The sequence below is a fragment of the Martes martes genome, assembly GCF_963455335.1.
Source record: "Martes martes genome assembly, chromosome: 7".
Classification (NCBI taxonomy): Eukaryota; Metazoa; Chordata; class Mammalia; order Carnivora; family Mustelidae; genus Martes; species Martes martes.
This window is the reverse complement of record NC_137894.1, coordinates 110260856-110275181: the sequence shown is the minus strand read 5'-3', so window position 1 is coordinate 110275181 and position 14326 is coordinate 110260856. Positions and strand designations below refer to the sequence as shown.

At 35.2% G+C, this 14326-nt stretch overlaps 1 protein-coding gene across 2 annotated transcripts in view; it reads right to left on the bottom strand.

The window, feature by feature from the left end:
- The window catches only part of FUT8 (fucosyltransferase 8), a 304241-nt gene that overhangs the window by 58076 nt on the left and 231839 nt on the right, over positions 1 to 14326 (bottom strand). For both annotated transcript variants that reach the window (XM_080808026.1, XM_080808027.1), the window contains one exon: positions 2901 to 3138. In XM_080808026.1, coding sequence (XP_080664152.1) covers positions 2901 to 3138 — 238 coding nt within the window. The remainder of the gene's footprint in view (positions 1 to 2900; positions 3139 to 14326) is intronic.

Genomic DNA, 14326 nt, shown 5'->3' with positions numbered 1-14326 from the left:
TAATAATTTCATGGCAGTGGTGCCAGGGGAAATATCCCAAGATTCTTTATACAAGTCAGTACAATAACAGATGTAGTAGTTGATTTATGGCTAACTGAAGAATTAATGTTAAAGAGCTTATTAAAATTCATTCTGTTTCCTCTTATTCTAGAAGTGGGTTAGTTTCTCCAAAAGGTATATATTCAGATAATGTATATAAACAGAAACAGAAGTGGAGAGCTACCACAGCTTCTATAAAAATAAAATATTCTAAGCTCAAAACATAAATCTCTTCCTTTAGATAAATGATTAGCATCTAAATTCTTTTAGTTACAATGAGTTCTGTAAGCATACTGAAAATAAGCACCAGTTTAATTAATTAAAGGTGTCCAACAGGCGCAGTTTAATTCATTAGCACAAAGAAAAGTATATGATTTTATACAATACCTGTAGTGATAAGGGAAAGATCTATAAATTAAAATCGTAATTCTGTGCTACCATGATAAAATGACTTCTTTAATTAGGGACTGCAAATGACTGAGAAGAAAATACCACAGATAACTCTTCAGTGGAAATTATATGGAAGGTCTGAAAAAAGTTACAGGGCAGGGGGAGGAAATAAATTAGTAACTTTATTTAGTTCCTAGATATTCAGGACAGTCTCTGTGCCAACCATGGTTGTAATGGGTAAGGTGTTGGGCATGAATGAACTGGGAAGGATGTAGACGGAAGGGAGGTGGAAGTCAATGTGCCAACCACAGTTCTGCGTAATCCTGGATAAATCAGCTGGGGTCTACTAGGCCTTAGAATCCACGTAAAAGAAGAATGGTTTCTAGAACCTGTTTAACTATAACATTAAGAAATTCAGAAATTCTGCATGTTTCAAATTCAAGCCTGTTTAGCCTTCAAATGCTATAGTTGCCAATACAGACTACAAAATGTATGAACAAGGACTAAAAATCAAACCAAACAACTAGTGGTAGCTTTTAGGCAAGGCAAAACTATATACTAAATTTGGTAAGTCTAGTGAGGCCAACTTTTTACTTTTCTATTAACATAAGAACCTTGCCCTACTCTGGCTGCATACTTCACAAGCAAAGAGGCTTGAAACTAAACTAAGTACACAAATGGAAAAGCTAGCTACCATGAATCTGACAGAACTGCTTTTCCTGTATCTTCCTAACCTTGACACCTAATCTGTTTGCCCCAGCTGTAAACTATAGAACAGATCAATGGGAGATGTAACCTCAAAATCAAAGCTTAGCTAAGGTTCTAGATTAAGAGGTTCTTTTAAAACTTGGAGTTACAAAGAAAAAATATGTTGATATATACAATAGGGCTCCTAAATCATCCTAAGGAAGGCAAAACTCACATCACAAAATAATACTTTAAATCCATATAGAACTGGGGCACCCGGGTGGCTCAGTCAGTTAAGTGTCTCCCTTTGGCTCAGGTCATGATCCCAGGGTCCTGGGATTGAGCCCTGTGCTGGGCTCCTCGCTCAGCAGGGAGCCTCCTTTTTCCTCTCCTACTCCCCCTCCCCCTGTTTGTGTGCTTGCTCTCTTTCTCTCTCTCAAGTAAATAAATAAAATCTTTAAAAAATAAAAAATAAATTCATATAGGAAATTTTATAGCACAACTTAAAGCATTTTATAAAAACTACCCAATTAACTTTTCTGTCGCTTCTGTGAAGAGTCAGATAGTATCTGATATTTTCCAAAGGAGGTAAAAAGAGACAAAGGAACTAAAGTTACTCCCTTTGGCAATGACAGAGCTACTTAATTCCACATCTACTCTTAAATTTGTGAAAAAAGATGCTCCGCTCCATGAGAAATTATATTAACATAAATGCCTCAGCCTTTTGAAAAATTTTTGACTTCCCACAAGATCTAAGTGCAGAGATGGTGTATTGTCTTGTTTAGCAGTTACCTAATCACTTAGTTCAGTATCTGCCACACTGTAGGTACTCACTGTATATCTACCCAATGAATAAAGCTATTAACAGTAGTTAATAATTACTAGAATTCATGTATCAAGTACTATGCTAAGTGCATTACATATATTGTTTCACTTAATCCTACCAACAACTCAAAGAGGTAAGTAAATTATTACTTCCCATTTTACTGATGAGAGAACTAAGGCCTAGGTTAGGTAACTTGCCCAAGATTACAAACTGATAAAGCCAGGATTTTCACAGGGGTAGCCCAACTTTAGACCTTGTTTAAAGATCACCATGGTGTAGAAAGAACAATAGATAAGCAGAAAGAAACTCTATATTTTATTTCCTTTATCACTAAATTCTTGGAGATAATGTCTAGCACAGTACCTTACTCATATTTTTCCTCATCAAATGTTTCCTGAATAAAATTAAAATTGCACAAGCAAATTAGGTTTCATTGTCCTGAACTATAAAATGGAGGTAAAGATGCCTGCATGGTCTGCCTCAATGATTCATCCCTGGATCTGGAAAATTTGTTAGACATGTAAATTCTCAGCACCCCTCCCAAACCTACTGAATCAGAAGCCAGTGTTTTTACAAGCCTTCCAAGTGATTCTAACACATGGTGAAGATTCTCATTTATCAGTCTACTTTACTAAATAATTATGAATATCAAATGAGTTCAATAATGTGAAAGTACCCTAAAAAGTGAATCGTGTATTATCATTAAAAGAGTAAATTACATTCCTTAAAAAAAGTAGTGGTTTTGTTAAAGCCAGATAAAAATGAACATTAGAAATGAAATAGGTCATAAAGCACTTTTAAAACAAAGTATCATTCTAAATTTTACCTTGGTAACATAGAAGAGTCATGGATCCAGAGAAAAAGATGACCAGGAACCATAAAACTGAGCGTAGAAATCTGATAATGTGGAACGTGGCAGTTCAACCCAGAAATGTGAAATAGTACACAGCCTTCTTACCTGACCAGTGTCCAGTGGAGGTGCCAGATCTGTCTGTACATGTCTCACTTACAGGTCTAAACACAGTTTCCCATCCTCCAGTAGCATAGCGCCAATTCTGAGATTCCAAGATGAGTGTTCGCTGAGTACCATATGCAATCATGAAGCAGTAGACCACGTGATGGAGTTGACAGCCATAGCCACAGCCTTTGTTGATATTACATACCAGCTTCTTGGCTTTGCTGCAGTCCTTGGGATTCTGTCAAGGAGAAAGACAAACAAAGGTGAAGAGAGGTCATCTTCTCTTTATAAGTGACAAGTGTCAAAAATCGTATAATTAGCCAGGACTGATCCAGCATATTTTTTTTTTTTTTTTTTAAAGATTTTATTTATCCATTTGGGAGAGAGTAAGAGAGAGCAGGAGAGGGGAGAAGGTCAGAGGGAGAAGCAAACTGCCTGTGGAGCTGGGAGCCTGATGCTGGACGCAGTCCTGGGACTCCGGGATCATGACCTGAGCCGAAGGCAGACGCTTAATCAACTGAGCCACCCAGGTCCCTGATCCAGTGTATCTTACTAAACAAAGAAACCAGCTTTAAGGATTGAATTTCAAAGAATCCAGCGAAAGTTTATTTTAAAAAGATGGCAATGAGAAGGAACAACTGCTTTGGAAACATCACTAAACAAATATAAAATTGAAGCATTACATTGAAAAGAATACTCTTTCACTTCTCCATCATTCAGAATATGCAAGTACGATCATCTCTGAACTCAGAGTTGCATAGACTAAGATTTTTATGAAAGAAGTAAAATAGTTTATTTATTCCAGCTCTATTTCAGCATGTTGTGCCTACCTTTTCAGCTGAAACTCAAATCATCTTAAATGCAAAACTTTAATTTACCTCTTAATTCCATCTATCTTCAGAGTTCTAGATGTCACAAACAAAAAGTATTTTTTCATTATGGAAGTAAAACCACTGAATAAAAAAAAATGAGTTCAGGACCTAAAAAAAAACTAATCTTGGTGATAGCTACTAGTTATTTCATAATAAAAAGCAGAATATGTTCCATATCATGCCAATTTTTTAGTCACTGAAGTATAATTAACATAAGTGTTATGTTAGTTTTAGGTGTACAACATGATTCAACAATCCTATACAGTACTCATGCTCATCATAAGTGTAGTCACCATCTGTCACCAAACATTATTATAATATTATTGACTATATTCCCTATGCTGTACTTTTCATCTCCTTGACTATTTTATAACTGGAAGTTTGTACCTCTTAATCGCCTTTATCTATTTCATACCTAACTGCCCACCTACTGTTATGCCAATTTTTAATCAGGAGGTCCATTTTTCTATTTGTATTCCCCACTATAAGATGAATAGCAAGTGGTTAAAACAATATTATCTAACAGTGGGTGCAACAGGGTTAGTTAATGAGAGATGTCCTTTTTATTCTAAAGCTTTGACTCTGCGATAATTCATATGGGCTATTGTTAAATAGCCTTAGGTATCTTAGTCTTCAAATAAAAATTTGTTTTGACAGGGACTCCTTAGCCTAGGAAGTTTTAAGCTGCTTTGTCTGCAAGGTTTAAAGAAAGGATAGGTGCCTTCAGGAACAGAATCTTTTCTCCCACAAAGTGAGAAGCAAAGTAACCAGTTCTCAATTTATATGAGCCCTGAGAAAAAGCAACCGCCAAACCACAAATCTACAACTATTTCCCAGGATATCATCTACGTGGTCAAGCAGAGCCTTAGAAACAAAAGCTAGGAAGGTGATTCTGAAGGAAAAGCTGAAGGGAAAATGCAACACAGTTGTGCCACAGCAGACTGGTCTTCTTAGATAAAGCTGAACCCAATACCAAGAGCCTTCTTTAAAAAAAAAAAAAAAAAAATTATTTATTTGAGAGGGAGAGAGAGCAAGCAACAGCACAAGAGAAGGGGGAAAAAGAAGCAGACACCCTGCCCTGTTGAGCAGGGAGCCCTAAGTGGGGCTCTATCCCAGGACACTGGAATCATGACCTGAGCCGAAGGCAGATGCTTAAAACACTGAGCCATGCAGGTGCCCCTATCAAGAACCTTCTGAAAAGTTAAGAGTCCTTATGAATCTAAGAGAATCCAGATAAAACTCAGCAAGATTTGGTCAATACTGTTTCCCTAATCAAGTACTAGAATTGCTGATTCTTTTCATTTGAGACTTTGAAATCTAGTTGGTTTAGCCATAAAAAATTTGAGAGGAACAGAAGGGTATGTGATGTGTTATTGGAAGACCAGTATCATTTATTTTCTATCCACTATAATGTAAGAATCTTGGGAATACATAACATTCTCAAACTGATCCAAAGCTTTATTATTAGCTCAACAGTTTATCTAAAGGGCAAATAAAGAACACTGACATTTGTCAGATTTTTAATGATTTGTAAGAAATATAGCACTTGAATATCTCTAAAATTCATATGAATGAAAAAGCAAATGTCCTTTATATATTTTTCAAAAGACTTCTTCTTTTAGAACAGCTTTTAGATACACAGAATTATTGCAAAGATAGTACAGAGATCACATATACCTCACATTCAGTTTTCCCTATTATGTCTAACATTAATCTTCATTTTTTTTAACGAAAAAGAGTGAGGGAACATAATAATTTGAAACCACAAGCTGTTTTTTTTTTTAAATAAAAAGAAGACACATCTGCATTAAGACAAGCACATCTACTGTGTTTCCTGAGTTTAATTAGAATGCAATGCTTTGAGCACAAGAACTGAGTCCTAAGAGAAAGAAATGGACAGTTTATGAAACGAAGCTTAAATCAAGATTTTTCGTGCTCCTCAAACCAAGCTAAATCAAGAATATATTAAATCTTTTTGTTAAGCCATAGACAACACAGAGAAAGGAAAATTTGGTTCTGGAATGATAAAGGTCTACATATATACACAGTAACCAACAGAAGATTCAAAGGCAGAGGCTAGCAGTAAGAGAAGAGAAAATGAATGACTAGAATGAGTAGAATGACTAGAACAGTCAATAAAGTACTGAAGAAGCTCAGAGCCACAGCCCAATTTTTTCATAAAAATATTTAAAAGTCTGAAAAATTCAAAATATCTTGTTCATAAAAAGCCAGAGAGAGTGAGAAATAGAAAAAAAAAATGTGTGTTTCTAACATAAGATTAGGCTCACCAGAATAAATATCTAGAAAAAAACAAGCAACAAACAGATTTACAGGAATCTATAAATTGTTGTTACACACACACACACACACACACACACACATGCATGTGTGCATATATATGTATGCATAATCTTCAAATTTCTTACCAAATAGCCTTTGTCAATTGCCATTGATCCTGGTTTTACACTTTCTGTCTTCAAAAGGCTTGCTGGTAGGTCTCATCCATAAGCAAGCATATATAGAAGGGCCTCATTACTAAAAGAAGCTTTAATTATGCTAACACTTTAACAGGGTAGCTATATCTGATGATAAAATCTGTTTTTCAATAACTTCTATATGTGCCTAATGTATTTCCTTCTATATCTCTCTATCAGTTATGCAAGAATGCAGGCATATTGTTTTGTTCTATATTGTGATTCTTTTGATTCTTCTCCTTTCTCCCCTTTTATGACACTCCACTCATCACACATACACACACCTGACGTGTGTGTGTGGAATATGATACACTCTCAGTAGAAGTCCTACCAGGAAGTACTTCTCATCTGAGAATGGAAGATGGGGAAATACAGATTGAAAATACACCTCTTAGGTCCCCTGGGAGTGGGTCTCAACTTCTCTCTGCCTTGAGTATCACTCACTGACCAAGTAGAGGTGAACTTTTGTTCATTAAGTAAGTATTTATTAAGCCCTTAATATATACAACCAAACTCAGGAGTTGAACAATCCAATAGAATAAGAAATTATACATAAATAATAACAGACAACTTAAATTTAATAAGTCTGTGATGAACAAGAAATTAAGGACTAGAAGAGGGAAAAATCACTTTCAGCTGAACTGGAAAGTGTTATAAATAAAAATTGTATTTAAACTAAACCTTAAAAGATAAAATTGATTGTGTTTATGAAATGCTAAATAAAAGTACTTTTTTCATTAGTAAATGAGTGTCCATATTGTAAAGAATGATAGTTAAGAGCAAAGTAAAATGATAAACTCTCTAAATTATACTTATAATGTGGGGTTTTTTATATATAGGGTCTTCTTGGAAGTCAAAGGCATTAATAGGCACATACGTTCTTCTTCCTTGAATGATGAGGATTATTCAAGTTTCAGAAACAGGAGGTAATTTTGTCAAAATTACTTGAGACAACATGCTCTAGTTAAAGAACTTTGCATAGAGAGGCTTAAGATACAATTTTGTTCTAATTCAGGCTCTGTTATGAATTAAGTTGTATGATTTTGATTCATTTAATTTAAAATTGTGACAAAAATTATCTCCCTCACTATCTTTCTGCTTATCCATCCTTCTTTCTCAGAAATACTATGAAGCTAAATGACATGGTATATGTTCAAAGCTAATTCAAACATACTATCTCATTTATCCTCATAATATCAAGAGATACTATTTCACACTGGACAAATGCAGTATTTCTTGCATTTAGTGCACAAGGTAGCCCAATTATGGACCTTTATAAGATAACAATATTATGTAACATTCTTATAGTTATAATTCTCCAGCAAAGCTATCACTATAGTACATATAAACCACGAAATAAGGACTTAAGGTAAAAAGCATTCTTCTGTCTTCAGTTTCCTTTTCTTCCTTTTTTTTTTTTAAAAACACTATCTGAGGCATTTGTTCTGACACTGCTAGTTTCCAAGAATGACCCTCGATCAATAGAACCAAAAGCTGTATTTGTTCTCATTATCCTATAAATAAAAATTGAGACATATATTAAAATCAATATGCCTCTAGGATGGTACATTAAGAGAAGCAGCATCTCTTAAACCTAAATGATTACTAATTCACTAAAGGCACCATCATAATGCTGAAATATTTTAGACCTTTTTACTTTGGTTAAAATACGAATATAGTTACTATCGAACATATTTCATATCAGGAAGCCGGTTTAATTTCTACCTTGCTAAATCAAGTAATTTTGATTACTTGCTAAATCAAGTAATTTTGAATCAACTAGTAAACCAGAATTATTCTTATATTATGTAGGCTCTGCTAAGATTTAGAAGTTCGCACGGTAAATTAGTAGTAATTGTGAATTAATGATGTAACATTATAAAATACTACTGATTCCATGACTTTTAAATTAAATCAGAGATAAAGCCTTTTGCCACGACTATTTAGATTTCCAATACACACAAATAAAATCCTCTTCAGAGGAAAATTTTCCAGCCATGTAATTTTCCTCACTTATCTGCCTAGATTTACTACAGACCAAAAACATTGTGTTAAAAGGCTAAATTAACAAGAAACAAAAAAAAACCTTAGTCAATATAAACTGGACATAGTATCTCCAGGCAACTCCTGTAAAGAGTAAATGCTCAATAACAATTAGTTCAATTGAACTCCACGTAGGGAGAGAAAGGTGATGTCAAGCTGACAGTGACAAAAATAAATTAATTGGTGACAAGCCAGAATTTAAATTCAGCTCTCTCAATCTATTGTTCAATGCTCTTATGTATGTTGAATCTATGTTATTATGTTATGTTGAATCTATGATTCAACAAGAAGTACAGCCTCAGAGGACTTAATCTGGTCACTCTCCTAGCTTTATAGACAAATGCACACTTGACAATAAGAATTTCATATATTTAGGGGCACCTGGGTGGCTCAGTGGGTTAAGCCTCTGCCTTCAGCTCAGGTCATCATCCCAGGGTCCTGGGATCGAGCCCCGCATCAGGCTCTCTGCTCAGCAGGGAGCCTGCTTCCTCCTCTCTCTCTGTGATCTGTCTCTCAAATAAATAAATTTAAAAAAAAAGAATTTCATATATTTAAAGTATACAACATGTTGATATATATACATATATACACATACGTACATACACTGTGAAAGGATTACCACAATCAAGCTAATTAACATATCCATCACTTCATATCATTACAATTTACTTCTGGTAGTGAGAACACTTGAGATCAACTCTCTTAGCAAATTTCAAGTATATAATGCCAGTATTATTAATTATAGTCACTATGCTGTACATTAGATCTCTAGAACTTACTCATCCCACATAAGTGAACTTCTGTACCTTCGATCAACATCTCTCCATTTCCCCCATCTCCTTGTTCCTGGTTACTACTGTACTACTCTCTGCTTTTATGAATTTGACATTTTTAGATTGCACATATGAAATCATGCAATATTTATCTTCCTGTGTCTTATCCATCTTGCAGAAGCAGATTTTCTTATTTTTGTGGCTGAATAACATTCCATTTTACACACACACACACACACACATCCATCCATTTATCCATTGACAGACACATAGGCTGTTTCCATATTTTAACTCCTGTGAATAATGCTGCAGTGAACAAGGGGTACAGTATCTCTTTGAGATAGATTTTTTTAATTTCCTTTAGATATATACTACCAAGAAGTGGGATTGCTGTATCATATAGTAGTTCTATTTTTAACTTTTTGAGGAATCTATATACTGTTTTCCATAATGGCTATTCCAACTTACATTCCCACCAATGGTGTCCAAGGGTTCCCTTTTCTCCACATCCTTAACAAAACTTGTTATTTTTCATCTTTATGATAATAGCCAGTCTAACAGGTAAGAGGTGATATCTCATTGTTTCCCTGATTAGTGATCTCTTGACCATTCACAGGTCTTCTTCTGAGAAATGTCAGTTCAGATCCCCAGTCTATATTTTAATTATGTTATTTGTTTTTTGCTATTGAGTTGAATTCCCTATACATCTGGATGTTAACTCCTTATGAGATAAATGATTTACAAATATTTTCTCCCATTCTGCAGGTTGTCTTTTCATTTTGTTTATCATTTCATTTGCTGTGCAGAAGCCTTTTCATTTGCTGCAGTCACTTGCTGATTTTTACTTTTGTTGATTGTGCTTTTGGTGTCATATCCAAAAACTCATTGTCAAGAACAATGACCAAGGAGCTTTCTCTCTAAGTTTTCTTCTAATACTTTGATGGTTTCAGGTCTTACATTTAAGGACAAAGACTCAGAACCCTGAGGATTCTTCCAGTAACTCTCTAACAGCATTTCTTCTCTAGGGAGGAGTTAAGCCATAGACAGCTTCTATTTCCAAAGAAGAGAGGTCAGAAAAACCAAAGGAATGAGCCAGGTAAGTCAAATTTTATTGTACTCTTCGCCTCCTCTAATCACAAGACTGAATATCTTTAATTTGTTTGTTTAAAAAGATCTGCAACATCTAGCTTTCTGTTGGTAATGAAGAAAAGATTCCTTAATAGTGTGGTGAAAGCATTTCATTGTATTCGAAACAGTCTGATTTTATTTCTCTAAAATTATTTTCAGAGCCAAAGCAGAGAAGGTAATGAAGCAAATAAGAGAACTGGAGTACTGCATTGTGGTAATTAAAATGAAAACTCTGGGCATAGTTAATAACCATGAAAGAGGAAGTTAAAAAGCATTCTCATTTTTAAAAGCCAGGCCTGGAAATTATTGTCTTTTAACCCATTAAACATGAATATTTTCATAGCAAAGTTAAGATAGTACAGAGGTGTCCTTTCTACCCCTCCAACAAAGAACAATTTGTTGCAAGTAGTACGAACAACTCAATAGCTTAGGCAAAAGCAGGCTACCCAATACTGCAGGAAATCAATTTCCCTTTAGGTATTTTATAAACTTTTAAGTGTGGAAACTTGATGGAGAAAAGATATCAAGATACATACACACCGAACAAAGGCATATGGTCATTATACAGCTATAGGAGAGGAAAGATCTTGGTAAGTAAAGCAACAAACAATTGGCTTACTTTAAACACATATTTGAAATTTTTGCTCTTTGCTTAGAAGGCTCTATTGAATGTTCTAAAGCCATTTTTAAAAAAGACGGAAATTCTACAAATCCAGTGGAAAGCAACAAACATGATGGGGCATTTCTTCTATGGAGGGTCTTTGAGACAGCAGTCCTTCATCTCTGGATATCCCAGGTGGTCTCTACAAAATCTCTACTTCAGGCTCAAGAGATGAGTACATTAGAGCAACCTCGGTAACATTTTCTGCTACTATAAAAGCCACAAAGGAGAGGCAGAGAAAGAATGCAATGCATTCAAATCCAACTTTTCTCATTCAGGAATCCAATGTAAATAAGGCTGGTGAAGAAAAGCTAAGTTACCCGAGAAGCCAGATTCTGCTAATCCTACACAAATGTACAGAAGACGTATAACCTCAAGCACCTTCAGTTTTTTCTCCAGAGGTTTAGAGTCTGATTTCTAGGTGTCAGAACCAACTAACTGCTCAGTTTAAAAATAACATACTTCGGGCACCTGGGTGGCTCAGTGGGTTAAGCCTCTGCCTTCGTCTCAGGTCATGATCCCGGGGTCCTAGGATGGAGTACCGCATCGGGCTCCCTGCTCAGCGGAGAGTTGGCTTCCCCCTCTCTCTCTGCCTGCCTCTCTGCCTACTTGTGATTTCTCTCTCTGTGTGTCAAATAAATAAAATCTTTTTTTTTAAAGTTAAAAAAAAAACATACTTTCAAAATTAAAGTTGAATTTCAGAAATGTCCTCCACTATTTTACTTAACAGAACTCATTAAGCTTTCCTTAAAACTGAAATTCAGAGAGGACATGACAGGTACTCTTTTAAAAAGATGGAGAAGGGAAAAGAATAGGGAAAGGACAGAGGGAAAGGGAAGAAAGGGGGAAGAGGGAGGAAAGGGGGAGGAAAGGGGGAAAAGGGAAGAAGTGTAGAGGGAAAGAGCGGGGCTGGGGTGGGGGGAGGGAGAAAAGTAAAAGCAAGCTGGGAGGTTAGTCCAGATCAAAAGAGGATGTAAAAAGAAAAGAAGGATAAAGTAGACGGCAGATACAAAAGAGAAACATCAGTTGATACTCTGTTCTGTGCAAAGGCTGCTGCAAATGTTTAGTTTTGTTGTAAATAAATGAGTAACTTAAACTGTCTGTCAGCTCTTCCATTCTGCAAAGTGCCATTCATCCCAGGAGCACTGGTACTTGCAGCACTTGTCTGTCTACTCACTGGCTTTTAAATCAAACCATCAATAATAACTAAACCAGAGATCAAATCCTGCTGCCTCTTCTCTGGACAGAGGCACTGTTCTATTTCTCCATGCAGCTATCCACGCACTAAGAATCCTCCGTTATCTGGGCGTAAATTTCTTGGAAATTCCTAGTTATTATTATCACTTTTAATTAAAAATAAAACATTCTTAAGATAATTTTCCTCAATGCCTCAGGTTAACAGCCATCTAACTGAATCAGGTTATTTACTTTTTGAAATCTTTAACACTGAATTTTTTGCTGTTTATTTTTAAATAATTTAAAGCCCACAATAAATTACAAAAGCAGTAGAGAGTTACCATGTATACCTCCCACAGAGCCTTCCCAATGAGAACATCTTACGTACCACAGCTCATTATCATTATCAGGAAACTGACATTACATAACATAATTAATAATATATAGACCTTCTTTGGATTTCACCAGGTTTTATATGCATTTTTTTTGGAGGTGTGTGTGTATAGTATATCCAATTTTATAACATGTATAGACTCATGTAACTAGTACTACAATCAGGATATAAACTGTTACATCAAAACAAAGAAATTCTCTTATACTACTCCCTTTAAGAGTCACACCCTTCCCCAAATGTTAATCTCTGAATCTCTGACAACTACTGATCGGTCTCCATGACTAAATAATTTAATAACTTTGGGAGTGTTATCAATGAAATCAGACAGTATGTAGCCTTTTCAGTTTGGCCTTTTTAAAAATCACTTAGCATAATGCTCTTGAGATCCATCCAAGCTATTGTGTGTATCAACAGTTCAGCTCCTTTTATTACCAACTTCTAGTCTGTTATGCGGATTGTGCCACAACCTGTTCACCCACTGAAGGGCATTTGGGCTGTTTTCAGGTTTATGGTATTACAAATTAAGTTGCTATGCATGCAAATGTACAGATTATTGTGTGCATATGAATTTTTATTTCTCTAGGATAAATATACAAGTATAATTGTGAATCAAAGTGCCAAACTATTTCCCGGAATGACTATACCATTTTACATTTCCTTAAGGAACATATGAGAGAGCTGGTGGCTCTAAATTCTTGATATTTTTTATGTTAGCCATTCTGATGGGTGTGTGCTGGGATCTCACCATGTTTTTAGGTTACATTTCCCTAATAGGTAATGATTTTGTACATCTTTTCATGTGCATATTTGTCATCCATATACCCTCCATGGTAGAACTGTTTGCTCAAAACTTTTGTCCATTTTCCAATTGGATTGTTTCTTACTGTTGACATTAAAGAATTCTTAATATATTCTGGATACAAGACCATTGTTGGGTATGTGATTTGCGAAGATTTTCTCCCCAACTATAGCTTGTTTTTACATCCTCTTCAACAGGATCATTCACAGGACAAAAGCTTTTAATTTGACAAAGTTCAACTTACTGATTTTTTTTTCCTTTTATAAGCCTTTTTTTTTGGTGTCTTGTTTAAGAACTTTTAGCCTAGGTCACAAAGATTTATTCCAACCCTTTCCTCTAAAAGTTTTATAGGTTACATTTATCTGTTAGATTTACTACCTGTTTTGAGTTATTTTATGTAAAATGTGAGGTTTAGGTCAAGTTCATTTTTTCCCCTATGAAATGTCCTTCCTCCACTGAACTGCTTTTGCACCTTTCCTAAAAATCAACTGCCTACTCATAAATATATATTCAAAGAACTGAAAACTATTACTCTAATACATGTAGAGACGTGTTAACAGCAATGCTATTTTAAAATAGCAAAAGGTGTAAACAATCCAAATGTCCACCCACAAATCAATAGATGAACACATTTTGGTGATACTCACATAATGGAGTATTACTCAGCCACAGAAAGGAATGGAATGCTCATATATGCTACAACATGGATAGAACCTGAAAACATTATTCTAAATCAAAGAAGTCAGAGAGTAAAGATCACATATTGTATGATTCGATTCATATGAAATATTCAGAATAGGTAAATCCATAGAGAATACAGATTGGTCATTTCCAGAGGCTATGGGAAGAGGGAATGGGGGACTGAGAGCAACTGCTTAAAGGGTATGAGGTTTTCTCTTAAGCTGATGAAATGTTATGCAACTAGATTAAAGGTAGTGGTCACATGACCTTGTGAATGCACTAGATAGCACCAAACTATTCATTTTAGATGGTTTTGTAAGGACCTATTTTATATTTTTATATTTTAGCAAGAGGCTTTCATTGAGGTTAAACAAAAACCTTGTTGTTTAACCCTTAAACTGTCCCTGCTCCCCTTCCTCCCGGGG